Here is a 21,234-nt window from a genome sequence, read left to right as displayed (position 1 = left end):
CTCCAGGCAAGAACAGTGGAGTGGGTTGCCATTTCCTTCTCCAATGCATGAAAGTGAAAAGTGAAAGTGAAGTCACTCAGTCATGTCCGACTCTTAGTGACCCCATGGACTGCAGCCCACCAGGCTCTTCCATCCGTGGGATTTTCCAGGCAAGAGTACTGGAGTGGGGTGCCATTGCATTCTCCACAAGGGGGCCTTAGGTAGCATCATTACAAACAAAGCTAGTGGAGGTGATGAAATTGCAGCTGCTGCTGTTGCTGCTAAGTAGCATCAGTCATGTCCAACTCTATGCTACATGATAGACGGCAGCCCACCAGGCTCCTCCGTCCCTGGGATTCTCCAGGCAAGAATACTGGAGTGGGTTGCCATTTCCTTCTCCAGTGCATGAAAGTGAAAAGTGAAAGTGAAGTCGCTCAGTCGTGTCCCACTCTTCACGACCCCATGGACTGTAGCCTACCAGGCTCCTCTGTCCATGGGATTCTCTAGGCAAGAGTACTGGAGTGGGTTGCCATTGCCTTCTCCAAAATTCCAGCTGAACTATGTCAAATCCTAAAAAATGATGTTGTTAAAGTGTTGTACTCACTATGCCAGCAAATTTGGAAACCTCAGCAGTGACCACAGGACTGGAAAAGGTCAGTTTTCATTCCAGTTGCAAAGAAAAGCAATGCCAAAGAATGCTCAAACTACCACACAACTGCACTCATCTCACACACTAGCAAAGTAATGCTCAAAATTCTCCAAGCCAGGCTTCAACAGTACATGAACCAAGAACTCCCAGATGTTCAAGCTGGATTTAAAAACGCAGAGGAACCAGAGATCAAATTGCCAACATCTGTTGGATCATAGAAAAAGCAAGAGAAATGCAGAAGAACATCTATTTCTGCTTCATTGACTATGCTAAAGCCTTTGTGTGGATCATAACAAACTGGAAAATTCTGTGGATCACAACAAACTGGAAAAGAGATGGGAATACCAGACCACCTGACCTGCCTCCTGAGAAGTCTGTATGCAGGTCAAGAAGCAACAGTTAGAACTGGACATGGAAAAAAGACTGGTTCCAAATCAGGAAAGGAGTACATCAAGGCTGAATACTGTCACCCTACTTATTTAACTTATATCCAGAGTACATCATGAGATATGCTGGACTGGATGAAGCACAAGCTAGAATCAAGATTGCCAGGAGAAATACCAATAACCTCAGATATGCAGATGACACCACCCTTATAGCAGAAAGCAAAGATGAACTAAAGAGCCTCTTAATGAAAGTGAAAGAGGAAACTGAAAAAACTGCCTTAAAACTCAACATTCAGAAAACTAAAATCATGGCATCCAGTCCCATCACTTTATGGCAAATAGATGGGGAAACAGTGGAAACAGTGAGAGACTTTATTTTCTTGGGCTCCAGAATCACTGCAGATGGTGACTGCAGTCATGAGATTAAAAAATATTTACTCCTTGAAGAAAAGCTATAACCAACCTAGACAGAATATTAAGAAACAGACATTACTTTGCCGACAAAGGTCTGTCTAGTCAAAACTATGTTTTTTCCAGTAATTATATATGGATGTGAGAGTTGGACCATAAAGGAGGCTGAGCAGCAAAGAAACGATGCTTTTGAACTGTGGTGTTGGAGAAGACTCTTGAGAGTCCCTTGGACTGCAAGGAGATCTAACCAGTCAATCCTAAAGGAAATCAGTCCTGAATAGTCATTGGAAGAACTAATGCTGAAGCTGAAACTCCAATACTTTGGCCACCTGATGCGAAGAACTGACTCACTGGAAAAGACTCGGTTGCTGAGAAAGATTGATGGCAGAAGGAGAAGGGAATGACAGAGGATGAGATGCTTGGATGGCATCACCAACTCAATGAACATGAGTTTGAGTAAACTCCGGGAGACAGTGAAGAACAGGGAAGCCTGACATGCTACAGTACATGGAGTCACAAAGACTTGGTCACGATTGCGTGACTGAACGGCAACAACAAAATTTACTTTACAATGCTGTTTGATTTCCACCATACATCGACATGAATCAGCCACAGGTACACATATGCTCCCTCCCTCGTGAGCCTCCCTCCTACATCCCACCCCATCCTGCCCCTCTAGGTCGTTGCAGACCACCAGGTTGAGCTCTCTATGTTATACAGTGACTTCCCATTAGCCATCCATTTTACATGTGGTGATCCATATATTTCAATGCTTCTCTCTCAGTTCTTCCTGCCCTCTCCTGCTGCAGCTGGTGATCTTATAACCGCTGTGTTGGTGATGGACAGAGAAGCCAGCCGTGCTACAGTCCATAGGGTCGCAAAGAGTCAGACACGACCGAGGGACTGAACTGAACTGAACTGAGAGCCTGCCTCTCCTAAAAGACTGATGGATAAAAAGTTATAGTAATATATAACATTTGTTATTTGTACAATTAATTAGCATCATTCTAAGTTTCATTTGCCTGACATCTTGGGAGTAGTTAAATCAAGTTTTATCATGACATTGATTTTTCCAGTGAGAAACTGAGGCACAGACAGGTTAGGCGGCTGCCCTAGGTGGACACAGGTAAAGAGATATCATACAAGCCTATTTCTTCCTACTAAAAATCAGGTACCATCTCAGGAACTTTGCTCTATATATCTATATATGCAAAGCATACTGGGCAACTCATTAGGGGAAGAATTTTGTCTAGTGGAAGGAGCATTGACCCTAAATCAGGTGACCCTTATTCAAAGTCAACCCTAAACCAGTTTCTTTTTTTTTTTTTTTTTTTTTTTTTTTTTAATTTTATTTTATTTTTAAACTTTACATAACTGTATTAGATTTGCCAAATATCAAAATGAATCCGCCACAGGTATACATGTGTTCCCCATCCTGAACCCTCCTCCCTCCTCCCTCCCCATTCCATCCCTCTGGGTCGTCCCAGTGCACCAGCCCCAAGCATCCAGTATCGTGCATCGAACCTGGACTGGCAACTCATTTCATACATGATATTTACATGTTTCAATGCCATTCTCCCAAATCTTCCCACCCTCTCCCTCTCCCACAGAGTCCATAAGACTGTTCTATACATCAGTGTCTCTTTTACTGTCTCGTACACAGGGTTATTGTTACCATCTTTCTAAATTCCATATATATGCGTTAGTATACTGTATTGGTGTTTTTCTTTCTGGCTTACTTCACTCTGTATAATAGGCTCCAGTTTCATCCACCTCATTAGAACTGATTCAAATGTATTCTTTTTAATGGCTGAATAATACTCCATTGTGTATATGTACCACAGCTTTCTTATCCATTCATCTGCTGATGGACATCTAGGTTGCTTCCATGTCCTGGCTATTATAAACAGTGCTGCGATGAACATTGGGGTACTCGTGTCTCTTTCCCTTCTGGTTTTCTCAGTGTGTATGCCCAGCAGTGGGATTGCTGGATCATAAGGCATGTCTATTTCCAGTTTTTTAAGGAATCTCCACACTGTTCTCCATAGTGGCTGCACTAGTTTGCATTCCCACCAACAGTGGAAGAGGGTTCCCTTTTCTCCACACCCTCTCCAGCATTTATTACTTGTAGACTTTTGGATTGCAGCCATTCTGACTGGCGTGAAATGGTACCTCATAGTGGTTTTGATTTGCATTTCTCTGATAATCCAGTTTCTTACCACAGAAGGGAGCCTCGTCTCTGTGAGACTCAGTTTCTCCAGCATAATTGGAATAAGATCTTACATACTTCATGGGTTATTGTTAAGAATAAAATAAGATACTATGAGGTATCTTGAGATCTGTGACCTGCCAGACACAAGTAGGTTTTATTATTATCATTTTTTCTCAACTTAAAATTGAATAATATACCTACTAGCTATAAAATCCTATGTGTGGGGGCTTTTTACTGTTATTTATGAAAGGCAGCAGGGATATGCATGCCCAAATAATAATCTCAAAATGACACTGATTTGATTCAGGGACTCGTGATATGTGCTTTTGTGGTTTTAATATGCTTTCCTTATTTGAGTCCTGCTTTGATTTATAAAGATATGAAAATCAGCTTGTGTTTGTTTGCTCCACAGCCAAACCTGAGATTAAAAGTCTCTTTCAGATCATCCCCACATTTCTTAAGCCCCACAAAGTAGTTAATTGAGATTGACCACTAAGTCTTCCTGCCAGCAGGTCTGTGCTCTCTGGGGCTGGGAGGTCCATGATCTGCATTCTTAGGTTAGCCTTGCCCATGACAACCACAGGGATTCCATTCCTCTTTTATCTCTAGGTGATGTTGGGAGTTCCTGATTGGCCTCCTTTCTTGAAAAGAATGGCTCAGAAGGTAAAGAATCTGCCTATAATGCAGGAGATCGGGGTTCCATCCCTGGGTTGGGAAGATCCCCTGGCCAAGAGAATGGCTACCCACTCCAGTATTCTTGCCTGGGAAATCCTATGGACAGAGGAGCTTGACAGGCTATAGTCCATGGGGTTGCAAAGAGTCAGATGCAACTGAATGACTAACACTTTCACTTTTTACCTTAAAGATTCAAACTTTGTCTTAGCCTTTTCCTCCAACTTGCACCTGCTTAAAAGGGGGTGGAGGGTAGAAACAGATCACTTTTGTTAACACTGCTTTGGGGCTTCCCTGGTAGCTCAGTTGTAAAGAATCTGCCTACCAATGCTGGGGTCTCCGGTTTGATCCCTGGGTTGGGAAGATCCCCGAAAAGAAATGGCAACCTGCTCCAGTATTCTTGCCTGGGAAATCGCATGGATAGAGGAACCTGGTGGGGTACAGTCCATAGGGTTACAAAAGAGTCATAGACAACTGAGCAACTACACAACAGAAATGACAACAGCTAATGCTGCGCCATGACCCCCTGGATCGAAGGATGCTCTCTTTTGGGTATATCTTTTGTTTCCTTTAACATCATCTCCTTCTTAGCAGATGAAAAGGGCAAGGGCCCAAAGCTTCCTTGTATATTTAGGATAGGACAGTGCTGGAACAAGTGAAATTAAAGAGATGAAATAAGGCAGCAAGCCAACTCTACCGTGAGACTCTATGTTAAAAAAAAATAATGATAAAAATCTCACTGTATGTAATAGACCCATGCCTGACAACTTATGAGCAAATCAATTCTTGAAAATGGATTCCAACTTTAAAGGCAACAGGACACTTTCTGTTCAGAATAATCTCAAGATTAATGTTCCTTAAATGAGAATGGTCATGTCAGTTAGCTGTTTTGTAAATTAGGGTGTTTGTATAATGGAACATCATGTTTGCACATTTATAATTAATGCATATATAATTTAAGTGTGGGCTTCCCTGGTGGCTCAGCGGTAGAATCCGCCTGTTAATGCAGGAAATGGGTTTGATCCCTGGGTCAGGAAGATCCCCTGGTGGGTGGAATGGCAACCCATTCCAGTATTCTTGCCTGCAAAATTCCATGGAGAGAGAAGCCTGGCGGGCTACAGTCCATGGGGTCGTAAAAGAGTCAGACATGGCTAAGCAACTAAACAAGAATTTAAGCGCACATGGAAATGATATAATGGGATGCTACGCAATTTGGCTCCCTGAGACCTAGGTATGAGTGTGGCCTTGCCGTTATGACTTGGGCAAATTGCTTAACATCTCTGATTCTCATTTGTCACGTTGATAAGCTAAAGATAGTAAACTTGAAGAAATGAATGTGATGTAAGTTGATAAACTGGAAAACAAGCACATGCCGATGTGATTTTTCTCCTTAATGCATTCAAAAACAGGTCTTGCAAGCTTGGAGGGGATACCAGAGGCATCATCCTTGAAACTACAACTGTGGAGTGTTTTAAATATTGTTCTGAATGCAAACAGAGGCAGAATTTTCAGTAATTCAGGATTTAATTGGTTCTAATAAAAGACAGAGGCCTTACCCTTCAGCTCACCCCATGGACACTTCATGCCATGAGTCTTTGTAAAGCGAGGCTCGGCATCTACCCAGACTTGGCTCAGACGAGCCTGCAAAACCCGGAGTGTTTGTGGTGGGCAGCACTGAAACCAGAGGAGACTTCCCACACTCAGGGTCCCTCCTGCTCGCAGTCCATTGTGCTTCTCTAGGCCTTTCAATTACCATTTTGAACACAACATCTTTGAAAGTTACTTTGCTTTGTTTGGTTGTTCAGGAGCTCACAAATGGCCCCAAACTGTGGGAAATAAAAAGCAAATGAGGAAAAGGAAGTCTTTTACAGAGAAACACTTGTTCTGACTGTAGATTAGGCTCAGGACAAAGCAAGCAGAAAGAGGCAAGCTTTTCAAGAGCACATCAACTTTGAAACTTCAGGAAGGTCAGGGCAGGCTTGCTGGCCGGAAAGGCTCTTTTATCCCATTAATATAACAGCTTCTGTGAACACAAATATTTTAGCATCTTGGCTAAGTTAACTGGAACTTTTTAAAGGAAATAAATGGCATTCAAAGAATCTAGTATGGCTTTCCAAATACAGTGGAGATAAAACAGTGCCCCAGATTCCTCCATCACACTTCTCTGAAATTTTTCTACCATAAACTAGAAGCAAAGATTGTCTGCATGTCAAGCTCACCCCCATGGCAAGTCATCCTGGCACATAAGTCATGGTACCACCCTTTTCCTCTCACTCAAAAACGATCTCCACCAAAGTGGTGTATAGTACAGGTATTTATACAAACAACCATGGTCCGACTAAATTTATTTCTAAAAGTAAGTAATTTTTTAGACTACAGCCAAAAGCCTGCCTATTATTTAATGGAGAACCAACTAAAGACTTTCTTATTAGGGATAAGACAAGAATATCACTGTTTTCACTACTATTTAGCAGTATGCTGTAAGTATCCACCAATGCAATTAGCTAAGATAAAGCAATTTGTATTATAAGAATTGTAAAGAAAAAGGTAAACTGATCTCTATTTGTATATAGTGTAATTATATATCTGAAAATTTCCAAGGAGTGAATGGAGCTACTTCAAAAGCTAGGAAAATTAGTAAAGTAACAAGTTATAAATTTAACAAACATTAATAGCCTACATGTATAGCTCACCTCCCCCCAACCAAAAAAAAAAAAAACAGTGAAAATGTGTAATTAAAAAGAACCCATTTAGGTTAGCACATATATATATATATATTTTTTCAAAGCCTATTTGTGGAAAACTAAAACACTACTGAAAAAATAGTAGATTTGAACAAAGGGAAAAAGACAAACTATATTCTTGGATAGAAAGACTCTATCATTAAGAAATTAGTTCTCCCTTAATTATGCTGTACTTTTAATATCTAAATTTAAAATTCTATCATTTTGTCAGATGCAATAAGTTGATTATAAATTAGTTTAGAAGAGCAGCAAGCAAGAATAGCCCGGAAAATCCTGAAAAGAAAAAACCTTAAAGAGGGCTTAGCTTTTCCAAATAATTAAAATGTATATAAAGAAAATATTGAATCACTATTTACACACCAGGAAGTAACATAGCGCTGTAGGTCAATTATTCACGCTAAGTCATTTCAGTCGTGTTCAACTCTTAGTGACGCTATGGACTGTAGCCCACCAGTCTCCTCTGTCCATGGGATTCTTCAGGCAAGAACACTGGAGTGGGTTGCCATGCCCTCCTCCAGGGGATCTTCTCTACCCAGGGATGTAACCCAGGTCTCCTGTGGCTCCTGCATTGCAGGAGGATTCTTTACCACTGAGCCACTGGGGAAGCCCCATAGGTCAATTATACTTCAGAAACAAACGAATTCACAGAAAAATAGGTCATACTTGTGGTTACCGGAGGCAGGTGGTAGGAAGAGGGGGAACTGGATGAAGGTACAAAAAAAGGTCTTGTCTTGTCCTGTGTGCGTGCTCAGTCGCTTAGTCGTGTCCAACTCTTTGCAACCCCATAGCCTGTAGCCCACCAGGTTCCTCCATCCGTGGGATTCTCCAGGCAAGAATACTGGAGTGGGTTGCCATGTCCTTCTCCAGGGGATCTTCCCAACCCAGGGATCAAACCCACGTCTCCTGGGCCTCCTGCATTGGCAGGCAGATTCTTTGCCACTGAGCCACCTGGGAAGCCTAAGCAAAGGTACAAACTTCCAATTATAAGATAAATAAGTCCTAGGGAGGTAATGTTCAACACAACAAATATAATTAATATGTCTATATGTTATACATGAAATTTGTTGAGAGTAAATCCTAAGAGTTCTTATCATGGAGAAGAATGTATTTCCTATTTCTTTAGCTTTGTATCTATATGAGATGATAGACGTTCACTAAACTCTTTCTGATAATCACTGCAAGACTTACATGAAGTGGAATCATTACGCTGTACATCTTAAACTTACATGGTGCTTTATGTCAGTTATGTCTCCAGAAACTGGAAGGAAAGAAAGTACTACGAAGGCTCTATAATTAAAACATTTTGATGTTGATGCAAGAAGACAGATAAACCAATGGAACAAAATAGAAAAGCCAGAAATATACTACTTGCATATGTAAATTTAGTATAGAGTAAAAGTGGCTACTCAAATCCGTGGGAAAGTGGTAGTTTTCTAAAAATTATCATTGAAATAAATGGAGAGCCATGTGGAAAAAAAATAAAACTGGATTCATTCCTCACATAATATACGAGGAGAAATTCCAAATGGATTAGAGATAAAAATGTAAGAAAAAGAAGCATTTAAATTCTATTTTTGAAAAATGTGTAATCACCAAAACCTGGAAATGTAAAACTATGCTTTAACATCCAGAAGCAATCAGGGAAAAGATTGACGTGTTCAACTACATGAAAATAAAATAAAAACTTTTGCATGACAAAAAAATAAGGTTTCCATGAACAAAGTAAAAATAAATGACAAAGTTGACAACATTGGAAATTTATATCATGCTTCCAAAATAAACAGAAAAAAGGACTATCTAACCCACAGGAGAATGAGCTGATAGTTTTCACAGGAAAGGAAGTACGTGTGTGCTGCTGAGGGGAGGTTGGGGTCTTGTGGACAGGGCACTAGAGCAGTGGCGGGGCGGGGGCATCCGGCTGGATGTAGGGTCCTGCAAGCCAGGAACACGCCTCCCCCAGGGGCACCATCAGGCATGCCCCCTCCGCTCGGGATGGGAGAACTGAGGCGGGAAAGTGCTGCCGTGGCTCCGGCCTCTCTCGGAGGCAGTGAAGCCAATGGTTCTTAAACATTTGAAAAGATGCTCAACCTCACTCGTAATAAGAGAAAGGAAAGTTCTAAATAACATTGAGCTGCCGTTTCTCATCTATTAGATTGGCCAAAAATTTTACTGCATGCTCTGTTGGTAAGGCTGTGAGAGGGCAGTCATTCTTGTATATAACCGTAGAAATGCCAAGTGATCAAACTTATGGGCATGAAAATATAGGAAGTGCTTCAGAAAATCATAAGCACGTCTCCTTTGAGCTAGCAATCCCAATTTTAGGAACACAAATATATGTTAGCAAAACTATGAAAACACACAGCACAAGGCTCTTTATTGCATGCTCATTGTAAGAGCCAAAATAGGAAACATCTTAAATGAACGTCAGTAGAGGACTGGTTGGATTAATTATAATACATGTACCCTTGGAAGATTATTTCTACACTGTTGTGGCATGGTCTTCATTATATAAAGCAGCAACGTTATTGACCTTTTTAGTCAGATGGCTCTTTGTTGCGAGCGGCTGACCTCAGGTGGCCTCAGCCTGCAGCAGCTTGAGGCAGGGCTTCGGTCCCCGGCCAGAGATGAGGTCGGGCTGCGGCAGTCAGAGCGCCGCATCGCAGCCGCCAGACCAAGTGTCAGTGAAAGGCCCTCACCCTTTGGCTTTGCAGAAGAAAATTCCTACAAAGAAAGTGGTGAGCAAGTATTTATTAGGAGGAAAATGTGTACAGTACATGTGGACAGGCACGCGGGCGGACTCAGAGAGTCACGCCCTCGTGACAGCTTAAGTGACTTAATGGGGCGTTTCTTCCAGGTTTACCCTGGCCAGTCATTCTGACTAGCCTGGTTCAGAGTACGTATCTGGTATGTCTCAGGGTCCTCCCACATGTGCACACACATCTCTTAGCCAAGGTAGTTTCCACCAAAGGGGCCTAGCTTGGCATCCATTAGCATCACTCCCCTTGGACCTCCCAGGAGCCCTTCTGTGCTTGTGTAGCTGGGGAGGTTTCCTGACTGTGAGAATGAGAAGTATGCGGGCCATTATATTCTGTCTGGGCAGCCTCCTCTCTCCATCCTGCTATTGCTGTTTCAGGGTTTCAGTCCACAGGGAACCAGCCTCTACTCCCTTCACCCTGGTGCGGAGGGGCCCATCTGCCTCCTGCTTCAGGGCTAGCCTGTGCGTTCCAGAAGGTTGAGCAGCTTCCCTGCCCCCTACCTCCCAGGTTCTAGGAAAACTCCTCCCCTCAGGGTTGTGACAACCAAAAACATCTCCAGACACTGTGAAATGACCCTGGGAAACAAGGTCCTCCTTGGTTGAGAACTACTGATAAAACGTTAGGTGAAATAGCTTGTTGAGGGCAAGTGTATACAATGTGTTTACACTGATAAAGTAAATGGATAAAATATAACATTACTGGAAAAATGGTTGCTTGTAGGAGAAGGGAATACAAAATAATGAAGCTAAGCTTGACTATAACTTTTCTGTAAATTTAACACTGGTGATTTTACATATAATAGAAAATGAAATTAAATGTTAAAAAAGCAAGTCAAAAATTTGAAAGTAAATGGAAGCAAACAAATTCATATGTGTATCTAGTTGAAAGCATGTATGCACAGGGTAAACTATTCCACATGACTTTACACGTACTAATTTGACTATATATCCCTGCTGCTGCTGCCAAGTCGCTTCAGTCGTGTCCGACTCTGTGCAACCCCAGAGACAGCAGCCCCCCCAGGCTCCGTCGTCCCTGGGATTCTCCAGGCAAGAACGCTGGAGTGGGTTGCCATTTCCTTCTCCAAAGCATGAAAGTGAAAAGTGAAAGTGAAGTCGCTCAGTTGTGCCGACTCTTCTCGACCCCATGGACTGCAGCCCACCAGGCTCCTCCATCCATGGGATTTTCCAGGCAAGAGTACTGGAGTGGGGTGCCATTGCCTTAGTGGAATAAATCTAAAGGACAAAAAGAACTGCAAAAGAGTATTAGATCAATTTGAATGACCATAATTGTAATTATAATAACAATATTGCTGTTATTCAGACACTTTGTGGCACGTATTTCAGATAAGTGAATATTCAGACAGGTAAATACATATGATGATGTCACTGAGCATGAGAAATGTCATCATGGGAGAAAAAAGATACACATGTAAAAAGAAGGAGATTATGTAAAAACCTTGAAGGGCACCTTAATATTGTTTTTGTTTTGTTTTTTACTGTAGTATAATTGACTTACAATATTGTATTAACTTCATGTGTACAATATAGTACAAGGAGAAGGCAATGGCACCCCACTCCAGTACTCTTGCCTGGAAAATCCCATGGACGGAGGAGCCTGGTAGACTGCAGTCCATGGGGTCGCTAGGAGTCGGGCACGACTGAGCAACTTCACTTTCACTTTTCACTTTCATGCATTGGAGAAGGAAATGGCACCCCACTCCAGTACTCTTGCCTGGAAAATCCCAGGGACAGAGGAGCCTAGTGGGCTGCTGTCTATGGGGTCGCACAGAGTTGGACACGACTGGAGTGACTTAGCAGCATATATATATACACATATATATATACATGTATCTGTGTATATATATATATGGTTGCTGCAATTGGCATAAGAGAACATATGTCTTTTTAAATTAGTGTTCTTGTTTTCTTCAGAAAAATACCCAGAAGTGGAATTGTTGGATCATATAGCAGTTCTATTTTTAATTTTTTTAGGAACCTGCATACTGTTTTCCATAGCAGCTGCACCAATTTACATTCCTACTAATAGTACATGAGGGTTTCATTTTCTCAACCTCCTCACCAATGTTTGTTATCTGTGGCCTTTTTGGTAAGTCATTCTGACAGGTGACAAAGGAATCTGACCTTCCTTTCAGGTGTCTGTTGGCTAACTGACATGTCTGTATGTCTTCTTTGGAGTGTGTCTATTCAGGTCCTCTGCTTAGTTTTTAATCAGATTGGGTTTTTGATGTTGATTGTATGAGTTCTTTGTATATTTTGTATATTAACTCCTTATCTAATATATCATTTGCAAATATCCTCTCCCATTCGGTAGGTTGTCTTTTTGTTTTGTTGATAGTTTCCATCACTACACAAATGTTTTTCAGTTTGGTGCAGTCCAATTTCTTTTTGTTTAGCATTTCTTTTTTCTTTTGGCTTTCATTCCCGTAGTCTAAGGAGACGTATACAAAACATATATTGCTAAGCCCAGTGTCAAAGGGTATTTTCCCTATGTTTTCTACTAAGAGTTTTATGGTTTCAGGTCTTACATTTAAGTCTTTAATCCTTCTGAGTTTATTTTTTATATGGTATAAGAAAGTATCTATAATTCAGTTTAATTGTTTTACATATAGCTGTCCAGTTTTGCCAACACCATTTATTGAAGAGGTTGACCTTTCCCAATTGTATATTCTTGCCTCCTTTGTCATAGACTAATGGATCATATAAGCATAGGCTTATTTCTGGATTCTCTGTTTTGTTTCATTGATCTCTCTGTCTCTGTTTTGATGAGGTGCCATACCTCATTGATTAGTGTAGCTTTGTAGAATAGTTTGAAGTCAGAGAATATGATGCCTGCAACTTTGTTCTTTCTTCTCAAGATTGTCTTGGCTATCTGTACAAATTTTAGAAGTATTTGTTTTAGTTCTATGAAAAATGCCATTTATATAGGGAGGGATTGCATTTGAATTTGTAGATTGCCTTGGGTAATATGGTCATTTTGGCAATATTAATTCTTTCAATCCAAGGAGATGATTTGTTTTTCCATCTTTTTGTGTCATCTTCAACTTCCTTTGTCAGTGTCTTCTAATTTTCTGAGTACAGGACTTTTACCTCCTTAGTTAGATTTATTCCTAAGCATTTTATTCTTTTTGATACAATTGTAAATTGGATTGTTTTCTTACATTCTTTTTCCGATAGTTCATTGTTTATAGAAATGCAGGTTTATTTACATTAATTTCATATCCTGAAACTTTACTGAATTTAGTATCATATCACGTGTAAACAGTGACGCTTATATTTCTTTTCCATTTGAAGTATTTAATTTCTTGTCTGATTTCTGTGGCTAGGATTTCTAAGATGTAAAAGGATTTCCAAATTTGAAAGTGTCAAGAGTGAGCATCCTTGTCTTGCTTCTCGTCTTAGAGGAAATGCTTTCATGTTTTCACCATTTATTATAATATTGTCTGTAGGTTTGTCCAACATAGTCTTTATTTTGTTGAGGTGTGTTCCTTCTATTCTCACTTTGTTGACCTTTTTTATAATAAATTTATGTTTAATTTGTCAGAAGCCTTTTCTGCATCTAATGAGATGATCATATGATTTTTATTCTTCAGTTTGTTACGTGGTGGATCACACTGATTTATGGTTATTGAACCACCCATCCTTCCATTCCTGGGATAAGTCTAACTTGATCATGGTGTATGATCTTTTTAATTTATTGTTGAATTCATTTTGCTCATATTTTATTAAAGACTTTTCCATCCTCGTTCGCCAGTGATATTGGCCTGTAATTTTCTTTTTGAGGGGTGTCTTCGTCTGGTTTTGGTACCAGTGTTCTGCCGGCCTGAATCAATTCAGTTTTTTGGAATATTTTGAGAAGCATAGATACTGACTCTTGAAATGTATTGTAGAGTTCTGTGATACCATCTGGTCCTACACTTTCGTTTGTTGGCAGTTTTTTTTAATACTGACTCAGTTTCAGTGCTGATAATTGATCTGTTCATATTTTCTATCTTCCTGATACAGTCTTAGAAGATTATAAGTTTCTAGGAATTTATGTATTTCCCCTAGGTTGTCCGTTTTACTGACACAAAATTTGTCATAGTAATCTCTTATGAATGATCCTTTGTACTTCTGTGGCATGAGTTGTAACATCCCTTTCATTTTTAATTTTATTTATTTGGGCCTTCTCCCTTATTTTCTTGATGAGTCTGGCCAAAGGTTTTTCTTGTTTCTTGAGGTAGACGTATATCATTATATACTTCCCTCTTAGAATTGCTTTGGCTGTGTCCCATAAATGCTAGATCATTGTATTTCCATTTTCATTTGTCTCCAGGTGTTTTTTAATTTCTTCTTTGATTTCTTCAGTGACTGTTGGTTGTTGAGTAGCATACTGTTCCAACTCTACATATTTGTGTTTTTTTGCAGTTTTTTTTTTTTTCCTTGTGGTTGATATCTAGTATCATACTGTAGTGGTTGTAAAGGGTGCTTGATATGGTTTCAGTGTTCTTAAACTTGCTGACACTTATTTTCTAGCCTAGCATGTGATCTGATCTGGAGGATATTCCATGTGCGTGTGCATGTGAAAAGAATGTGTATTCTGCTGCTTTTGAGTGCAATGTTCTATGTATATACACATGTATAGATAGAGAGAGATTGATATATATAATATTATGTATATCAATTAAGTTCATCTGATCAATGTGTCATTTAAAGTCAATGTTTCCTTACTGGTTTTCTGTCTGGATGATCTATTCATTGATTTAAGTGGAGTATTAAAGTCTCCTACTATTCTCTCCCTTAATGTTTGTTAATATTTGCTATATGTATTTATGTGCTTAATTGGCTTCCCTGGTGACTCAGTGGTGAAGAATCCACCTGAAAATTTAGATGTGGATTCAATCCCTGGATTGAGAAGATTCCCTGGAGAAGGAAATGGCAACCCACTCCAATATTCTTACTGGGAAATCCCATGGACAGAGGGACTATAGTCCATGGGGTTACAAAAGAGTCAGTCACAATTTAGGGACTAAATGATAGCAACATCATGTTGGATAAATACCTATTTGCATTTCTTATCTTTTTGTTGGACTGATTCCCTTAACACTATGTAATGTCTTTCTTTGTATCTTGTTGCAGTCTTTGTTTTAAAGTTTATTTTGTCTAAGTACTGCTACTCCAGCTTTCTTTTGATTTCCATTTGCATGGTGTACCTTTTTCCCTTCTGTCACTTTCAGTGGGTATGTATTTCTAGATATGAAATAATCTCTTGGAGGCAGCAGGTATGTAGGTCTTGTCTTATTTTATCCATTCAGTCACTCTCTGTCTTTTGTAGGAGTGTTTAGTCTATTTTCATTTAATTATTGATAGACATGTACTTATTGCCATTTTGTTAATGGTTTTCTCATTGTTTTTGTAGTTCTCCTTTATTCCTTTTCTTCCCTTGCAATCTTCCCTTGTGATTTGATGACTGTCTTTAGTGTTTATTTGGATTCTTTTCTCTTTATTATTTTTTTGTGTGTGTGTGTGTTTATTTTAGGCTTTTGATTTGCGGTTACCATGAAATTTATATATAACAACTTTATGTATGGGTATTGATTTTAAGTTCATTACTTCTTAAGCTTGAATGCATTTTAACAGACTTACATTTTTTACTCCTTTGCTCCCACATTTTTGACAACACATTGTACTTCATTTTATTTTGTGTATTACTTATCTACTTATTCTAGATAAAGATGATTTAGTACTTTTGTCTTTTCACCTTCCTACTGAGCTTTATAAGTGTTTTGATCCACTACCTTTCCTATATTTTGCCTTTTCCAGTGAGGTTTTTCCAGTCATAGCCTTTTTTAAAAGTTTCTATTTGTGGCCTTTTCTTTTACACTTAGAGAAATCCTTTCAACATTTCTTGTAAAGTTGTCTTAGTGGTGATAACTCCTTTAGCTTATGACTTATGATTGTCTTTTAAAACTTTCCTTCAATTCTGAATGATACCTTACTGGATAGATTATTTTGGGTGATAGATTTTTTTCTCCATTTCAACACTTGAATATATCATGCCATTTACTTCTGGCCTGTACATTTTCTGCTAGAAAGTCAGCTGATAGTGTTATTAGAGTCTTCTTGTTTATAACTAGTTGCTTTTCTCTTGCTGCTTTTAAGATTCCCTCTTTGTATTTAATTTTGGTATTTTAATTATAATATGTCTTGCTGTGGACTCTCTGTCCTTCCTGTACATGGATGTCTGTTTCCCTTCCAAGGTTAGGAAAAATTTCAGCTAGTATATCTTCAAATATACTGTCTTCCCCCTTCCTCTCTCTGTTCTCTTTCTGGGACCTTTAGTGTGTTTATTAGTGTGTTTTATGTTGCTCCAGGGGTCTGTTAAATTATCCTTATTTTTTTTTAATTCTTTTTTTTGGTTTGTTTTTTCTGTTCAGCTTGGAATTTCCACTGCTCTATCTTCCAGTTCCCTGATCCTTTCTTCCATATCACCTAATCTACTGTTGATTCCTTCTGGAGTATTTTTTTATTCAGTTATTGTATTCCTCAGCTGTTTGGTTCTTCTTTATATTTTCTAAATCTTTGTTAAACTTCTCACTCGGCTTGTCCATTTTATTTTCCCAAGCTCATTAAACGTCTTTATGATCATTGTCTTAAACTCAATGGTGGAAGATTGCTCTTTTACACTTTGCTTAGTTCTTCTGGGGTTTGGTCTTGTTCTTTCATTTAGGGCATATTCTCCATCTCCTCATTTTCTATATTTGTTTTATGTATTAGGTAGTTCAGTTATGTTTCTCAATCTTGGAAAAGTCACATTGTGCAAAGTTGCCTTTGCAGCCCAGCAGCGTACTAGCCTCTTGTTACAAGGGCTGTATGTTCTAGTGATGCCTCCTATGTGAGTTGCACGGGCTCTTTTGTTGCGACAGTCAACTACTGTGGATGTGCTGGCGGGCAGGCTGGCTGTCATCCCTGTTAGTGGCCAGGCCCTGCCACATGCAGTGGCCGATGGCCCACTGTGGACAAGGTCGGATCCCAGTGTAGTTGGCCACATGGCTCAGGGCGGGGGTGGGGGAATGGGCCCAGGCTGTGCCAGTCCACTGATGGACAGAGTTGTTAACAGCTTAGTTTTGAATTGGAAGTATCAATATGAACTCATGATATAATTATTAAAAATGCTTTGCTGACTCTGCTAAAAAATACCAAAACTGACAGCAATAAGCATTCCTAACACCAGATCATGGTTTCTAAATGCCACTTCTAACTAAAAAGAAACCAACACTTCTTGAAGTTATAGATAAATCAAGAATGGAGCAGGGATATGTATAAGAAGACTGAAAAAATTACCAGTAGCAGTTACTGGAAAGCAAGAAAACTATCAAAGACTGCTGGGTTGTGTCAGAACATCACAAGAGCCAACTTGAAAAGGTCAAGGAAGGACCGTGTGTACATCAATAAATATAGTCCTTTTCTACATGAAGTGTTTATACATGTGTGCATGCTAAGTCACTTCTATCATGTCCTAAGTCTGTGCAGTCCCACGGACTGTAGCCCACCAGGCTCCTCTGTCCATGGAATTCTCCAAGCAAGAATGCTGGAGTGGGTTGCTGTGCCATCCAGGGGATCTTCCCAAACCAGAGATAAAACCTGCATTTCCTGAATTGCAGGCAGATTCCTTACTGCTGAGCCACCGAGAAAGCCCTTACATGAAGTGCACTTCAAAGTAACCAAACAATTAAAGAGAAGTTTCTTTTTAGAACTATTCTAGCTAATAATTGAGGATGAAATCATAGAATTAAAATGGTGCTGTTTTGCACTTTAATGAATTAACATTGCATCATGATCATCAGTCAGAGAAGGCAATGGCACCCCACTCCAGTACTCTTGCCTGGAAAATCCCTTGGACGGAGGAGCCTGGTAGGCTGCAGTCCATGCTAAGGGTCGGACACGACTGAGCGACTTCACTTTCACTTTTCACTTTCATGCATTGGAGAAGGAAATGGCAACCCACTCCAGTGTTCTTGCCTGGAGAATCCCAGGGACGGGGTAGCCTGGTGGGCTGCGGTCTATGGGGTCGCACAGAGTCAGACACGACTGAAGTGACTTAGCAGCATGATCATCAGTTGCCAATAACACAGAATAAGATAGAGAACCAGATATTATGTATCTCCAGATGGAAATACAGTTTCACCCATGAGGGGCTTTTGTCCAAAAAAAAAAAAAAAAAAGGAAAAGGAAGAAGGAAACTGAATGGGAATTTTATTAAGTCTTCTACATAAAACTGCCAAGATAAGAAATACAGGGGACAGAGGAACATGTGAAATGAAACTATAGGGATACAATAAGCAAAAATTCAGACTGGGAACAAAAGAGGAAATGGCTCAGCTTTTTGATTACCAACAACAGCAACATGAAAACTGCAAGGGACAAGTGTGGGGAGAAGCTACAGATTAAGAGATGATGACAGGAGACATCAATCAGGTGCAGTGCGTGTGCCTTATTTGCACATCTTGGTTAAAAGAAACTATGAAAATATATATGCACAAGTACACAAGCATATCAATGAAAGTGAAACTGCTCAGTCGTGTCCGACTCTTTGCAACCCTATGGACTGTAACCTACCAGGCTCCTCTGTCCATGGAATTTTCCAGGCAAGAGCACTGGAGTGGGTTGCCATTAAACAATTACAGAAGTATGAACACCAACTGAATATTTAAAGACATTAAGGAATTGTTGTTTTCTCTGTTTAGATGCAGTAGTGGTATTGTGAGTGTGTGAGTGTATGTGTTTACTTTGACTCCCTGTCTTTTAGAGGTGTACACTGAAATTACATGATGGCTAGGATGTGCTTCAAAATAATACAAGGGAGCAGATGGGAATGAATGGGCATAAATGAACTGATCATTGCCAAAGCTGAGTGATGAATACTCAAGGGTTCATCAAGCTATGACTTTTATAAAATTCTCCTGAAAAGTTTGGAAACAAAACGCTTTCTAAAAAGAAACAACTTGGGACCGTGCTCTAGCTACCATTAGCATTAGCGCCGTGCTCTTCGGTAGACCTCTTTCCTAAGGAGAAGCGCCTCTGCTCTCTCCTCTTTTTCCTTTGCTTCTTCCTTGTTGCTTATCTTGTCGTTGCCTCCACGTTGAGTCCACTATAGAGCAGTCAGAGCACATAACCAGAATGTACGATAATGGGAACTTAACAAACTGAGGTCACCTTGGGATGTCCTACATTGCGCCTCAGATAATCTTCCGGAATTATCATCCTCCTGGGGTCATCTCATCTGTTCAATTAATAGTGAGAATATTGATTCTCACAGTTTATATTCCTATTATTGTGAACTGCTGGTTTATTGTCAATCTCTAATTACAGTGCGCTTTCATAAGAATCTCCCTACCTATTAAAACAGCTGTTTGAAGCTAGTATCCAAGGACATGGAGGGAAGAGAGAAGGAGGGGCCTCTCTTATTATCAGTGAGTAAACTGACATCGGTCATCACTCTTGTCTTCTTTTAACTATAGGTATTTATCAAAGTGCTGGATAATAATGATAACGGCCCAGAATTCTCTCAGCCAAATTACGATGTGACGATTTCTGAGGATGTGCTTCCAGATACAGAAATCCTGCAGATTGAAGCCACAGACAGAGACGAGAAGCACAAGCTGAGTTACACTGTCCACAGCAGCATCGACTCCATCAGCATGAGGAAGTTCCGCATAGACCCCAGCACTGGCGTCCTCTACACGGCCGAGAGGCTGGACCACGAGGCGCAAGACAAGCACATCCTGCACATAATGGTAGGACCAGACTGCTTAATGCTCTCCTAGCAGAAGCACCTTCTTAAGGCACACACCTTAGCCACCAGGTGGGCAGGGCCCTTGAATTTTGTAAGTAGTAGTAAATTTGATCTTTTCACAGCAGGGTTGCCTTCATTCTTGCCTTTTTACTTCAGAGAGGAATTACTGTTGTTAGCTACTGACTCCCTATTTTTGCCAAACTGAAATTTAGACAAATTGTACCGTAAAGTCTCATGACAGCCTGACTTGAGAGGGAAGTAACAGACCGTGTTTCCATAAATCTCCGAGGCTGTGGTATTGGTTCGTGTCCAGAAGATTTGGTGGAAATTTTAAAAGAAGTTCCCTGAGAAGATAATCACAGGGTAATCCTTTATTTGACCTGTACTGTCCTTAGTCCTTAGAAGCATTTAGAGGACTGATTTATCACTTATTGCACTGGCATTGGACCTAGGGATAAATACTGGCTCACAAAAGAGATCTCAGAACTCACCTGAGAAGCCTGGAGAAATAAGTCTAAATGTGGGTTCATAGGGTCTCCAAATTGTGTAGAAGTTGCTTTCATTATAAAGCAAAGTTTGACGAGTTTGCATAAATAAGAAGTAAAGATTAGTAAGAAAACACCCTTGTTTATGACCTAAAACCTGTCCCTTTAACTATCCAAGAGCCCCCTGGGCAATTTCACAGCTACTGCCTATCAGAGACCCCTGAGTTCCTTAAGACTGGGTAGGAGGGCAGAGACTTAATTTCTGTACTGATTGACTCCAAGATGCACTAAGATGCTATCAATTCCCAAGCAGCTGAAGTAATGTTCCAGTAAGTGCTGCTCTTTCTTTCCAAGTCTGGAAACCTCTCTGGGCAAGAGGAAAGCTGAGTGCCGTGGTGTTGGCTGTGGTTGCCAGCTGAGAGTACAGGGAACGGAGGAGGGACTTGGGTTCATCAGATGCATTCCTCTGGCTGCTCATTCATGCGTTCATTGAACAGATATTTCTCCAGCACCCACTGTGTATTACATTCTGTTCTAGGCACTGAGGATATAAAAGAGACAAAGTCCTTGCACCCTTGGACATTTGATTGGAAAAGACCTAGATTTCAATAATCCCAAAGTACAGAGTCCAGCTTGGTCCTTAGGTGGGGCAGGCTGGTCGATAGACAGGGAACTTAGCATGCTAACTGGCTAGCATTTACATATATCTCTTCAGGAACAGAAGTCCCCTCCCAGTGACTAACACCATTCTTACCATTCTTCAAGCCGTCTGTTCATTCTTTCCTTAAATAACTCAGAGTTCAGTGTGCTCACCCTGTATCGTTTATCATTTATGTAACTGAGTGTTTAGAGCAAACAACTCCTTTATACTGCCTTTCTCCAAGCTAAGCCCTTTTAGTCATTTTGCTCAGCTCCTTTCAGGTACTATTTTTGAAAACTCCTTCCCCTTGTATCTAAAGGTAGGGTAAGGGATAGGGCCTTTCTTGGTAGATTTTCTAATTTCTTCAAATCTCTCTGAAGTTAGGGGATCTACACCTGAACGAGAAAAAAGCACACATTGGATTAATGCTGCGTACAATTATAGCAAAATCATGTGTTATAGAATTGATTAGTTGCAAACTTCTGCCACAGGACTGGAAAAGGTCAGT

The 21,234-nt window shown here is 40.2% G+C and overlaps 1 protein-coding gene across 1 annotated transcript in view; it reads left to right on the top strand.

Moving 5' to 3' along the window:
* FAT3 (FAT atypical cadherin 3) overlaps nt 1-21,234 on the top strand; it is a 688,930-nt gene that overhangs the window by 540,692 nt on the left and 127,004 nt on the right. Inside the window, exon 8 of the mRNA XM_044943370.2 lies at nt 19,327-19,602. Within this exon, the coding sequence (XP_044799305.2) occupies nt 19,327-19,602 (276 nt within the window). The remainder of the gene's footprint in view (nt 1-19,326; nt 19,603-21,234) is intronic.

Source organism: Bubalus bubalis, chromosome 5, assembly GCF_019923935.1.
Source record: "Bubalus bubalis isolate 160015118507 breed Murrah chromosome 5, NDDB_SH_1, whole genome shotgun sequence".
NCBI classification, from domain to species: Eukaryota; Metazoa; Chordata; class Mammalia; order Artiodactyla; family Bovidae; genus Bubalus; species Bubalus bubalis.
This window is presented reverse-complemented; position numbering and strand designations above follow the sequence as displayed.